Consider the following 14,529-nt stretch of genomic DNA (forward strand, 5'->3'; position numbering starts at 1 on the left):
TAGGTTATTAAGTTCAATAAAAAAAATTAATGAAAAGGATAAATGTATGGTTGTGAAAAGCCTATTAGTCTATATAAAACTATGCTGTATTATAATTTTATCTTAATTTTCAAATATTTTAAAATAAAAATGAAGATGAATGCTAATGGGTTTCATAAAAAAAAAAATAATTTTAGTATATAACATAGTAGCTTAAATTTTAAACAAAGCCATATTGAAACAGATCCCTGTGTGTTTTCAGGAGTGTATTGCTGATAGCAAAGACTGGAGAAAGTGTCAAGAAGACGTCAAGAGGTTTCGAGCCTGTATGGACGATTACAACAAAAAACGAAAGGATGCTTTAAAGTGAATAGTGAGACATGGCAAGTCTAACCTCAATTTTGTCAGGCTTCGCAGTGGGCTTTGCTACCGCTTATGTGCTGAGTGGCAATGTGCTTCGAGGACTGTTGGCAGCCGCCACTGCTAGTGGTGAGGGCACCATGAAGATGGCGTTGGTCGTTCGCACAGACCTGAAGATGGGCAAAGGGAAGGCTGCTGCCCAGTGTGCACACGCAGCCGTCTCCTGCTACAAGCGAGCGTTGTACAGCGCAGCCAATCAGCTCCAGCAGTGGGAGAGAGACGGACAGACAAAAGTGGTTCTGGCCACAACAGAAGAGCAAGGGTTGTTACAACTAGCCAGTGAAGCCAAGAAAGCGGGTCTGATTGCAGTGGTGGTCCATGATGCCGGACATACACAAGTGCGTAGTGGCACGGCAACCGTTGTCGGGATCGGACCAGGCCCTCAGGATCTAGTTAATAAAGTTGTTGGTCATCTGAAGCTTTTTTAGGATACATGAAATATATTTGTATTTACTAGGATTAAATAATATAATCTGTAACTGTTGTTATATTAATTATTTCAAACATACCAATATTCCCAAAAGTCTTACAGATTTGAATAAGAGAATTTAAACTCATTTGGGCATTTGCTGATTGACATTGGATTACATCTTATTGAAGATACCTGGATATTAACTTAAGAGGGAAGACTACTAAGCTGCCGGCTGCACATCTGAGGTTCCACCTGTATTATGGGGTTAGTTTTAAACTGCTTTATTAATAGGAACTTGTCTCAAATCATAAATGTTTCGCTTAAGTATAGATTTTCCCATTTCTATTTTGAATATAATTCATAAAGATTAATATTAACAGATAATCATATTTTTAATAATTCATTTTTTTATTTTTATTTTTTTAAGTTTCTGAAGTGAAATGTATATAGATTTATATCAAGTTCCTATTTATAATACAATTTTAACATGCTTTTAAGCGTAGCCTTAGATGCATGGCTAGAAGCCATTTCATTTGATCTTTTAAAATGTTGCTAATTGTGAAAAATTAAGAACCTTTTCATAGACTATACATACCTTATATGGGCCTTAATGATAATTGTATGTAGCCGTATGATAAGATGCCTTGAAACTTCTATCTGTTCTAAGGGTCTTTTTTAGTCCCTTTTGGAGTTAATGCCTAAAAAAAGTCAATGCAAAGCATATAAAAAATAATAACACTGTATATGAATCGTGATTTGTTACAAGGGCCCTAGTCCATTTGGTAAAAACCTTCAGGAATTAACAAAAAACCATCTTGTTTGGAAAATATTTAATTTATCTTTTATATTTTGTTAGTTATATTTAGTTTATTACTATTTTTAATTACTGAAACAATAGATATGGTGTTTTTTTGTTCATTTATATTACTTTTTAAATTATTTAAAACTATGGACTTGTGCCTTTTAACAAAATGCACTAAAAAAGGATAAAAAAATTAAAGAATTTCTGATCAAACTTATGCTTTTATTGCTTACATTAGTAGTTTGGTATAGCATTTGGATTATAAATTAGTCAAATTAACAAAATAAACATTTAATTTGAATTGAGAAAATATTTTTGAGCCACAGTATTAGTTGGTCACTTTTTAATGTGTTATAAGGTCTCAACGTCTGGTACTCAAATCCTCTTATTCAGCTGTTCCAATGGGCCCATTTACAATTTCATTATAAAATTCCAGATGTTCTACTAGTACATACTAAAGAGCTTTCTTGATGTCATTGGCCTTGGCTTCCTTCAAGGGAATTTTCCCTCCCGGGTATGCAATTCTGGTTGGAGCTGAAGGCGTACCTGATTGAGCAGACATGAAAAATGTTTGCTTGTCTAGGCCATTAATTGTGGAATAGGCCGTGATGTACCCTTTTAAGTCTGACCTATACACAAAGTGGTATAGTTTACTAATACCAAAGCAAACCCTACTCTCTCTTTTCAAGTTTTTCGTCTCATCAGAAACTGTGCGGAGTTTGTAATGCTTGCCCCACCAGTTTTTGAAATCCAATATTTCATCACAGTTCACTTTCTTAACCAAACTCTTTTCCCTGGTATGCTGCTTTTAACTATTTGCTCCACAACTTCATAGGGGGTGAAGAGTCTGTCATATTTCTTAAGTTGCCTTTTCACAAGACCGAAATCTCGGTCACATGGTAGAAAACTATGTCCCCTTACAGGAAAGAATTTGCTGCACTTTTGGAAACTGATTAGAATCTGTTAGATACAACAAAAATCTGCTCAAGGCCTGATTTTTATTCTGCCCGTAGCAGTTGTCAGAAAATATTCTTAACTCAGAATACTGGTTTTTAGGCAAATCATTCAGGTAGTCATTAATGAAAGAGCAGACCTCATTGGGGCCTTTTTTGCCTCTTGTTTCGTCATAGACAAACATAGTGCTATGTTAGAAATACAAAATACGTTTATGGTCAGTGAGATAAAAAAGTTCCTGAACTGGGACTTTAGGCAAAGATATGTTTTGCATAAAATGTATTGAAATTGATAATACATGGGGCTCTTCAGCTTGTGTCTGTTTAGTAGTTTTCACTCAGGATCATATTTCCTCTTCTTTGAAATATTATTTTAAATTGCAACTTCGTCATTTAAAAACAGGAGGAAACCGTCGTTAGACATGTTTAAACACAAAGCATTTGGCAACAAAAGCAAGTTATAACCTTAAAATGCAGAAGGTTAGTCTGGGAACAACAATCTGGGAATGGGAAACAGCTGAGACACAAACTAAACAACACAGCTGGAGACAGTGCTGCCAACAAACGTTTTGTTAAAGGGGCACAAGTCCCGGACTAATGCCCTTTTAAAAAAAACTTTCAATACCAAACAAGCTCTGTAGCTTATGCTATGTTGTGGATTTGTGCCTTTCTAACACAGTTAGATGAATCTATGTGTGAAGAATGCAAAACAGTGAAAAAGTGAATTTCTCAAAAAAATGGACTAATGCCCTTTTAACAAATCGCGATTCATATATCCATGACTGACAATAATAGTTGTTCTGAATGTCAAGTATTGGAGACATGTAATGGTATGTAGGATTTCCTTTGGGTATTGATTATACAGTTGGTTTGACTTTTTCAGTGTATCCACACATAAAATATTGCAGTAAAACTTCCAGATATGAAACTACTGAACTCTAAGACCTAGAGCACTGGCAGCTTGAAATTGAGCTAAAGTTCCATGTGACCCAAAGTGTAAAAAAGTACTTTCATTTGTGCTTGCCACAACCTTAGAGCTTTTATTATTCTTGATGACTTCATTGCCATGTTGATATGTTCTAGAAAGTTTAAAATTAATACCTATCTTACTGAACCAAAAATGTTACAAAAATTCAATGAATTAAAGAGTCAACCATCTCATCAACAGTCTCCTTATTCTGCACGGAATGCCATGGGTATGAAAAAACATCCGCAAAAAATGCAATTTCATTCATATTTCTGTATGATCTGTAAGTTATATATTTTTCTTTAGGTTTGGGAACTTTTAATGAAACGGCACAGAAAATTAAATCATGATGGGAAATTGACGGAATTGGAAGCTGCCCATGGTATAATGATTCCTCAGGGTCCGAGACTACCATAAGATCTAGCCAGGTGGCGGTTTCGGCAGACAAAAATATTGTGGTGGTTTGGAAGTCACCTTTAAGCCGTTGGTCTCCAGCATTGCCTGGTAAAATAAGACATCCTTTACCTTTTTTTTAAATAAAGCATTATTAATCAATTCCTTACAAAACTTAACAGTTTATGATGAAATATTAAAAAGTGTATTGTCAATCGATATTGTTGGAAAATCTGTTCTTCATTCTTAGTTTATCCCATTACTGAATTTGGACATTCTAAAACTGGTATTACATGAATAATGCTTTGATTGAGTGCTTAACACACAATATATCAAGTTTGTACCCATCTGAAACCATTGGAATACAAAGTTATTTTTGTTTACTAAATGAAGTTACTAATCAATTACTAGAAATATAAATCTTTCACGGCTACAGAAAATATTTTACTCTCATCAACTTCTCACATCCATATGAAAATTTTCCCAAAAATGTAACATACATTAGTTAGTTTTACCATTCAAAGTTCCAAAGAAAAATATATACACCAGATTTTGCCAGAATGTGTTAAGAGAATTGTAAAAATCATTCAAACTGCACTTTTCAATTTTTCAAAGCGTGCTTTGTATTTTTAAAATCATTTTAAATTTTCTTCTCTCAAAATATGGTTGAGATGTATATTTCCTTGGAACGTGGACAATGTTTGCTCAACTGTTCATAAAAACAAGATTCCCATGTCAAAATTCCTTTATAAAATGAAGTACTGCTTGAATTATGTGTATGTTTATATTCACAGGGTGTTCAGAAAAGGTTGTCACAAATTTCTGTGGCTGATAGTACACTTAATTTCAAACAGAAAATGTCCTAAAATCATAGGTCAAGAAATGTATTGTTTAGCCACTAGGTGCTATTTTGTATTTTTTACGAAAATACTTCAATCTCCATATTATTATCGATAATAAGAAATAATTGACAATTACATAAATGTATTGTCTGGTATTGACTGATATGATTGTTATCAGTTTGAAAATTAATCTATTGAGCACAAATGATGGAATGATTCTGATAGCCACCGCTATTGTTCCAAAACCTCAATTACATAAATACATAACAGTTACATGATGTCACATTTTTTATAGAACCATTTTTATTATTCCTACTATATACTGTATGATATTACTCATGTTTTAAGATTAAACAAAAACATTTGAATCTAATAATATAATGTGTAAAGTTCATCAAACAACAGAAATTACAGTAACAACTCTGGTTTCTCAGAAATTTGTAAAATAAAACCACTGTGGTTAAAGAGCAAGGGATTACTGAAAACAATAAATTAGTCTTTTTCTTAAGCTGCCTTATCAGATACATCTTGTGACAGTCTTAGCCCCTCCACTACCAGACAATTTGCTTTCTGCATTTTCCCATTATACCAGGCGTTAGAAATTATTAGAAACAGTATTTAAATGTTCGTCATTATAACATACAAAATAAAGTTTTTTTAATCTTTTCCTTCAGAATTCAGAACCAATGTAACATTTCTTCCAAATTCATTAGTTTGAGACTCAATATACAAGGTTTGCCCGATAGGTAGCCAACTTACCTTTGCTGACCGATTGTTACCCTAACAACCGTGGAATTGGAAGTGGAACCCTTCCGAGATAGCTGGCAGACAATCAGTCTGGAATTAAAGTGCTCTGTTTTTGTTTTTTTATTACATTTCACCACAATTAAGAAAATATGTCAAACCGTGTATACATATGGCCTTTGTAATTTACACTTATCAGTATTTGTTTGCCATAACTGTTGGCTTGGTTGCCCAATTGATTGAAAATGTATGTATAAGAGAAAGTATATATACATACATCTTCAATGTTTTTATATACTTTCTTGAGAAAGTATATATACATACGTTAGATCTGAGAAGCCTACTTCTGTCAAAAGACAACTAAAATGATTTTAATATCAGTCTTCACATTTATAGAAAATGTTGGATAGTAATTTTGTCTTGTCTTTGATATTTGCATTGCAGTACGGACAAAACTAGTGTTTTATATAGTTATATGTAGTATTTGCTAAAATCTATATTCATATGACAGAAATAAGTTATTTGCCTCTACACCACATTTATAAATACAGTATCTCTGGATTGAATGGCGTGATGATTCAGCAAGTAGAGATAACATTGATTTCCGAATGAGTAATCGCTACTTTTGTGATAGTGAGTATTTTAAATGTAGTAACTAAGATTGAGAGATCGGACATTATTGACGCAACATGTCAGCCACTTTACCCAACAGTTTTTTGCTATAGATATTAATATATCAAATAATTTATTATCTGGTAATATAAAAAGTAATATTGTCTGCTTTTTCACTCAATTCATTTAATTCTTTCTTAGGACATTCACTCCAAAACATCAGTACTTGGGACATAATCTTGCCTATTACACCCTTCTTTGGATTCTCTCTTGCATACTTTCCTTGCTTCTTCAACAATCTTTATCAAAGGAGATGTCAGATTCTGGTGGCCAGTAACTATAACTCCTGGGTTCTTGTTTCATGTCCATCAGTAAACATTCCAACTCTTTTTTGAACTTACTAATAGAAACCAATTATTTAATTTTTGAGCATTGGGTGTTGTTTTAGAGTTTAGATAGCTCTTCTCTTAGGCCAACCAATTAAGTTCCAAGAAGAAGTTCTCCTATTTTGTGGAAACATACACAGCTGTGTTGTAGTATTACATCCGATCTGAAAAATCATTATCATATTTTCCCTTATTGTAAGCAATAATTATTAACAATATCAATATTTGTGAATCGCAAACTTTTTTTGGCTTAAGCACAACATACTCAGTTCTATGAAATGTGAAAAACATGTTTCCAGGTTCTGATTAACAGAACAGCTGATGCATCTGCAATAGCTGGAGAACAAAAGCACATAAAAAATATTTGTACAGCCAACCAAGAAAAGTTTTCTACTATGAAGTGAAATGTATATTTGGCCTGACAGTAAAATTTAATAATTAAATTTTCACATATAAATAGTAGTGTTGGGTTCTTTATAAAAAAATATAATTACATAATAATGACAAATAAACCAAATCATAGTTAATCGTGAATGAGAGAGATGAAGAGAGACAATCCAACTCAAGAGAAATATATTGCTCTCTTATTGAGTAGAAATGTTGCTTCTCTACCACTGAAACGAATTTAGAGAGAGTTCAAAATTTACTTATTTAAGAGATATTTGGACATAATCTCTTTAACAGGCTTTGTAAATTACAAATAATATGTGACTTGAAAATTTCATTACTTAACCATGACATAATATAATTTGCGTTTTAACCTAATTTTTATTTACAAATTAATCTAAAATTAATAAAGAGTAGTAAAGTTATGTTAGTTAATATGGAAATACATCATTGCAAACAGCAGGCATCACAATACAGCTGCTTTCGAGGCTGTTTTAAGTCAGTATCCACAACCGTGGTCTGACAGACTGACGATGTTGAGTTGTGGTTCTGTTTCTATTAAAGGACAACTAAATAAAGATTAATCTAAGCCCCCTTGAAGGTAATAAAAACTTAATGTTAAACATACATGTGTTTTTATTTTACTATTGCTGCACGTTTTGTAGAAAACAAAATATACTTAATTTATAAACAAACACTCCAATAATTATGAAATTTTATTTTTGTGAGGCCTTCCGTGTTCAAAATAAAATTTCATAATTGTTGGAGTCTTTGTTTATAAATTAAGTATTTAATTCCAATAAGAAGAAGCTGGTAGAATGTAAAACAACATAGGTTTAATAATGTTTAAATGGTTTTACAATGTTTTATTTCAGATATCAGAGGAGAAAGCGAATCATTGACGATAAATGCTTTCAGTGTCAATGAACTAATTGAAAGAATGGATACAACGAGATTGGCAGTATCTGCGACAAGTTTTGTTGTCGGAGTGGTGGCAGCGCTGCTGGTGAGGGTAGGGCTGCGAGGAGGGTTTGTGAAGGCATTGACTACAGGAAGCTCATGGAGGGATATGAAAATGGTAATGGTGGTGCGCTCGGACCTGGCGATTGGCAGAAACAAGGCTGCAGCTCAATGTGCTCATGCTGCCATCAACTGTTACAAGAGAGCACTGACTGATGCACCAAAAGATCTGCGCCGTTGGGAGACCCAGGGCCAAACCAAGGTTGGTTCATTTGTTAATTGGTTGATTTGTAGTTGGAAGTGCCGATGGCCGAGTACTCCATGATGGACTTTGGATCTGTGCTAGAGACAGTCAAATCCTGTCTATGACTGTAGGACTTTTTATTAGTACCAATCGACCTTATACTGTATCTACTCTCCTCCTTATTTGGTTTGATAACATCATCAAACTAACCTGTGGTCCAGGAAGAGTAAGGTTTAAAAGGGGATTGGCATCTCCTATTTAAAAAAAAAAAAAGCTGACAATTAGACTGTTTAGTTTGAGTAGTAACTTTGCGGCGAGTGCCACTATAGATTTGAATTTGGCATGTAATCCATCAGTAGCCATGAACACGATAGCCAGCTGCACCTACCTTTAGGTCATAGCTTTAACTATGGGAGCCTCCTACTATCTGGAATTCTCCTGGACAGGTTCTGGTAGGATTATTCCTGCCTAGGATAGCAAGCGGGAGCGGAGGTTGTGTCGGAGTCGTCATGCGGCCTATCGTGTACAGTAGACCAGGTAGAAGTATATGTAGATCGTCTAGGCTCGTTTTGGCTAGGGAACTTTCGGAACCATATCCAAATTGTTAGTTTATTATTTCCTTATTAAAGCTTGTTATGTTTGGATGGGGGAAATCTAGTTGCGGATCCATGGGAGATAATTGGTCCTCTAGAAAGGTGCCATCTTCCGGACACTATGACACAAGGTCACAACTTAGTCTAATTAATGGTAAGAATGATAATATAGTACTATAATATGAAGCAGAATAACTTTTTCTGTATATTTGTTTGTCCGACTTGAAATTTTTCATTGTGTAGTGTCACACCTGATCTTGAAATGTTCACTTCGTAATATTGTCATGTCTTATTTACATTGTAACCAGTAGAGATAAAGAACTGTGACTATAGATTTCCTATAAGAAACGTACGAAAGGATCAATATTAAACAAAGCAGGAAAAGGACTGCTTGGAAAGTAAACAATGATTTAAAAAAATTCAAAGTAGGTGATCCGTATTTCCCAGCTGTTGGAGAATTTTTAATCTCCTGGGGCATTCATTCTCCCTTTGGTGAACGTGACCTGACTCCCGGCATCTTAAGATTTAATAATAAACAAACCTAAATTGTAATGAAGGAGGAGGAGCTCTTCTTATTGGAATATAAATTTTCTGTTATTTTACTAAAGAAAAACTCACAATTATCCAATAATTTGTGTATTTTATCATGAGGCCTTTCGACAACGAAGATGCCATCATCAGGTGTGAATAAACAATTGAAAATAAATATCAGCTGAATCAAACTTAATACAAAATTTATATGGTTAAAAGTAAAATAAATTAAATAAATATTTATGTATATATATATATATATATATTTAAAAGTTTTGGTCAAAAAAGAATTTAGTTATATTTTAAAGGAATCAGTTTATCGACATGACAGAATCTATTAAAATTACCAGTGAAGAATATTTAGTTTCATTTGACGTTACTTCTTTATATCCCAATGTCCCTATGAAATGCACGTTAAATATTATCAAGGAATGGTTAATATCAATCGATTTAACACAAGATGAAATTAAGGAATACATAATGTTAACTGATTTATGCATGACTCAAACCACTTTTCAATTCGAAAATCAGTTTTATCAACAGATTGAAGGAACAGCAATGGGGAACCCTTTATCATGTTTTATTGCAAACATTTTCCTATCAAAATTTGAACTAAAAGGCGAAACAAAATATGACTTATTTCCCCAGAGTGTGGTTACGTTATGTTGACGACATTTTCGCCATATTTAACAAAAACCAAGACCTTCAAAATTGTATTAATCAACTAAATACATTTTATCCGACTATTAAATTTACTTGTGAAATTGAAACTAATTCATCATTGCCATTTTTAGATGTATTAGTGAAAAGGAATAATGGCGACATAGAATATGACATTTACAGAAAACTCACTTGCAACAACAGATACATACCACACGATTCGAACCATCCACCCTCCCAAAAAAGAGCTGCGTTCCATACAATGATTAATAGATTACTTACAACACCATTAAAACACGATGAATACATGAAGGAAATAACAAACATAAAAAGTATAGCAGATTTCAATGGATACTCAACTAAATTAATTGACAGGTTATTAAAAAAACAAAAGAAGAATTTATCAAAAACATCGAGAACAACTTTAAAAAGTGAACAAAAAGAAAAACGGAACTGGCAATCCATGAGTTATGGTCCATTTTATAAAGAAATTAAAAAAGTATTTAGAAAACATCTTGACATGAACATAACATTTTGCACACCATATAAGATAAATAACCTAATTGGAAATCCAAAAGATAAAATTTTAGATGAAAATAAAAGTGGCATTTACAAAATTAACTGTGAAGATTGTGATAAAATTTATATAGGCCAGACAAAAAGAACCATTAAAAAAATATTCAAAGAACACGAAAGATATTATAAATATGGACAAACTGAAAAATCAGCTATTGCCAAACATGCATTTGAAACAAACCACACCTTTAAAAACTTTACATTATTAAAACAAGTCCATAAACAAGAAGAACTCGACGCATATGAAACATTATATATAACAAAACATAAAGAAAAAATATTAAACAATGATTTTTGGACCGATTCAAAATTCACCATTCCTTTAAAATATAACTATAAATTCTTTTTTGACCAAAACTATATATATATATATATATATACATATACTAATATTTATTTAATTTATTTTACTTTTAACCATATAAATTTTGTATTAAGTTTGATTCAGCTGATATTTATTTTCAATTGTATATTCACACCTGATGATGGCATCTTCGATGTCGAAAGGCCTCGTGATAAAATACACAAATTATTGGATAATTGTGAGTTATTCTTTAGTAAAATAATAATAATAGAAAACCTAAATTGTGTTTCATCCATAAAAACCTTTAATTCGGTGTTTGAAAATTCGTTCTATCACCATTCTACCTGCTCTTTTCAGATAATACAAAATCTTATACTAACAATGTTTTGAAATTTTAACAAACCATCGTATTGGTTAGGGTAAACCTTTTGAGGTAAGGTTTGTGACATTATATTCTGCTAATAGAGACCTTTAATTTGATATGCTACTCGACCTATGCTCCCATTAAAAATGTCTGACTCATTATGGGCCGTCTCCCTGGGAGCATAGTGATCTACTGAATATGTGTTAGTTTTTCATGAGTAGTAACAACATGTGAAGTTTTAGTAGATCTATTTGTTAAAATAATATTAAGCTGTCCCAGGACTTAATAGATACCCTGTATAAGTAACACCACCATGGAGTCGTCTGTATTGATAATGTAGCCAGGACTGAACTTGTTAAGTATTACAGGAGTAATGGTCATATATAGACATTTGTTTACACCAATATAGTAAAATGAGAAATTCATATAAATTTATGTTTAAAAACATATCTAAAGGGAATAGGATAGACTTCTTTAATGGAGGAAAATTATGATATATGGCCCGGTTGTACATTTTCTTACATTTGTCGAAAAGTAAACATTAACAGCAACTAGGATCCAAAATTCAAAGATGCTCAATGGTTTTAAATTAACTTAAATGGGTAACAAATTTTCTTCTTGAATCTAATAATGAACTAGGTTTGGAGAAATACAAATGGCATGAAAATGTTTTGAAACATCATAAATGAAGTCTAAAGTAAAAGTGTATTCTTTTGAATCTGGAAATATCTTTAGTTCTAGATGATATAGTTACCAGCGTCAACAAAATTTAAAAAAAAAAGGGTGAACAATATTCTGAAAACATGTTTCTGTACATAAAACATGATATGGTGGTAATTAATTGCTAAAACTATAAATTCAACAATCTTCCCAGTAGTCCATTAAATGACAACTTTGACAAATTTTGTTTGTCTATGAAGTAATTTTGCTTACAAACAAGATTTAAATTTTCTACTTTACAAAGCATTTCTGTAGCCTAATATGAACATAAAAGGGCTGAAAGTACCAACTTGAAACAAAATATAAATAAATTGTACCATATTTTGTGAAAGGCTTAGTGACTATTAAAAAGGGATTGGATTTTGTAATTTTCATGTTTTTGCAAACTACACAATGTTAAAAAAAGTCATAACAGTGATATTCATTTTAGCTTTCATAAAACCTTGGTATTAGCATGTTTAGTTTTCCTCTAAGGAGGCAGAGTATACAGTATAGTAGTCCTATATGCATTAGCTGTAGAAGATTAGTAACACTAAAGAACTTTTTTTGTGAGTAGTGAAATGCTAGTTGGCTGATATCTAGTCTGTGATTTTAAATAATGTAATGGCTTTAAATATTCAGTTATCTAATAATTATTGATATGAGGGAACCAATCACTAACCAACAATATATTCTTGACACTAGAGGTAAAAAAAGGATCTGGTGACATCCTAAGTTTGGATTTGATGCTAGCCAATTGAGCTGGAAAACTTGCTCAACCAATCAGTGAAAAAATAAATTTAAGCTTTAAAGAAATACATTGTGTTTGGATGTCCTTTCATTTTGTTATTTTTAAATATTGTAATGGAACCAAATCATAGTTTTATTTGATTTTTTTTAAATATTTTAAAATTTATTCAAACAGTCCTTAATGGAATAACATCCATATATATTATGTAGCCTCAAAATGTGTTTATCTGTCAAAACTATGTAAGTATTGTGGATTTTATACTATTAAAGGTAACAATTAGTCCATCTTATTTATTAGGCCATGTGTTTAAAAATTACTTTTCAAAATTAAATATTTGTTGTTTTACAAGGGTGAAAAATCTTTTTTAGTTGAATTTTTTAAAATCAATTTTTGATTAATTTAATTTAAGGTATAATAACGTTATTATTGTTCATATTCAGTTGATTATTATATTGTTTATTAGGCATTCCCTGCAATTTTATATATATATATATATATATATATATATATATATATATATATATAATTCTGTAAATATATATATATATATATATATATATATATTTACAGAAACAGGTTATTCTCTTCCAACAAATAAACCACGGTATATTGGTTCAAAACATTTATACATTTATCTAAGTACACTTCTTCAGATAAATATAACTTGTATAAATATTTACATAAATTATGACATAAAAAATAGGTAAGAACTCAAACAAGAAAAACAAACATTACAAATAAATGCAGTAGATCAGCAGCTGATGGTCCATGACATGACGTGTGTGAATAATAAGTAGAACGAAAAATAAATTTATCTTAAATTAAGACCCCTTGGATGTCTTGTCTGAAGTACCAATTGGTGTGCAGTTTCACTTTTTTTCAATTTCAATTTATTAAGGCTTTCGTTTGAATTTTCAGGGATCTTATTTATGCATTTGATGGTACAACAATTTTTCTATATGATTTTGTTTATAGCGTGACTGGCTAAAGGTTTTTTCTATATCGCTATGGACAATGTCAAATCGATGGCCAGTTACTCGTATGCGTAAAGGATTCGATGTTTGGCCGACCTACTGTTTTTCACAAAATTTACAGTCAAATTGGTAATAAGATTTAATTATATATATATATATAAAATAAGCATATATATACAAATACAAACATACAATAATAATAATAATAATATGTTATGTGTTTAATATGTTGGCATACGTGTGTGTGTGAAGCATTTTAAAATTTTTTACTGAATACTTGAATGTGTCCCTCTTGCGAAGGTGACATAAAAAGGGAACATTCTGTTTCAAATAATATTTATTTGCAAATCGTTGGCTGTTTCAAATTGTTCTGTGGTGGTAATTTATTTTGGTTGTCAAGGTTTTTCGGGATTTAGGTCACTGTCTCACCAGGGAGGTTTTCCAAACTCTGAGAAAAGGATCATATTCCTATCAGAACATTTAAAAAAGAATAGAAAAAACCTAAATTTGTGTCTTGTGAAGTTGATCAATCGGAAGGAATGGAGAGATCTATCCACCCAGATGAGGCTACTGAAGTTGTGTGAAATGACCTCAAAAGAAATAATAGGATATAGCAAGTAGACTGTCACCAAGACATTATCATATACTGCTGCACTGTACTAATATATATGAATTCTGTCTGACTTCAGGTGGTGGTAAAGGTATCCGGAGAGGCGGAGCTAATTGAGGTGGCAGAGAAATGCACAAGCTGAGGGGCTGGTTGCAGTGGGTCATCCCACGACTCGGACTCTGCCATAGTGCTGGGTATTGGCCCAGGACCTACTGCTCTTGTGGACAAAGTTGCTGGCCCACCTCAGGCTCTATTAGATAATAAAATTTATGGATTGCAATAAAACATTATTACACATTGGTGTCATTCATGCAATAACTGTCTTGCTTGTTTTGTCCCTTGTCTTTCTGATGAAATGCTAGAATA

The 14,529-nt window shown here is 32.1% G+C and overlaps 2 protein-coding genes across 3 annotated transcripts; both read left to right on the forward strand.

The window, feature by feature from the left end:
- The first annotated feature begins 206 nt into the window (after positions 1-206).
- Positions 207-883, forward strand: LOC124374483 (peptidyl-tRNA hydrolase 2, mitochondrial). The gene has a single exon (XM_046832688.1). The coding sequence runs from the start codon at positions 360-362 to the stop codon at positions 825-827; it is 468 nt and encodes a 155-aa protein (XP_046688644.1). The 5' UTR covers positions 207-359; the 3' UTR covers positions 828-883.
- An 86-nt stretch (positions 884-969) lies between these two features.
- Positions 970-14,292, forward strand: LOC124374484 (peptidyl-tRNA hydrolase 2, mitochondrial-like; the record flags this gene model as incomplete). Of its 2 annotated transcripts, none has more annotated exon segments than XM_046832690.1 (3): positions 970-1,075; positions 7,773-8,119; positions 14,243-14,292. In XM_046832690.1, coding segments are annotated over 2 exon segments (332 nt in total), but the record flags the coding sequence as incomplete, so codon positions are not given.
- Positions 14,293-14,529: the final 237 nt, after the last annotated feature.

This window comes from Homalodisca vitripennis, unplaced genomic scaffold (genome assembly GCF_021130785.1).
Source record: "Homalodisca vitripennis isolate AUS2020 unplaced genomic scaffold, UT_GWSS_2.1 ScUCBcl_8683;HRSCAF=16891, whole genome shotgun sequence".
Classification (NCBI taxonomy): domain Eukaryota; kingdom Metazoa; phylum Arthropoda; class Insecta; order Hemiptera; family Cicadellidae; genus Homalodisca; species Homalodisca vitripennis.

Bases quoted from the DNA above. Each gene is read 5' to 3' on its own strand.
- LOC124374483 (XM_046832688.1), top strand. From the start codon at position 360: ATGGCAAGTCTAACCTCAATTTTGTCAGGCTTCGCAGTGGGCTTTGCT.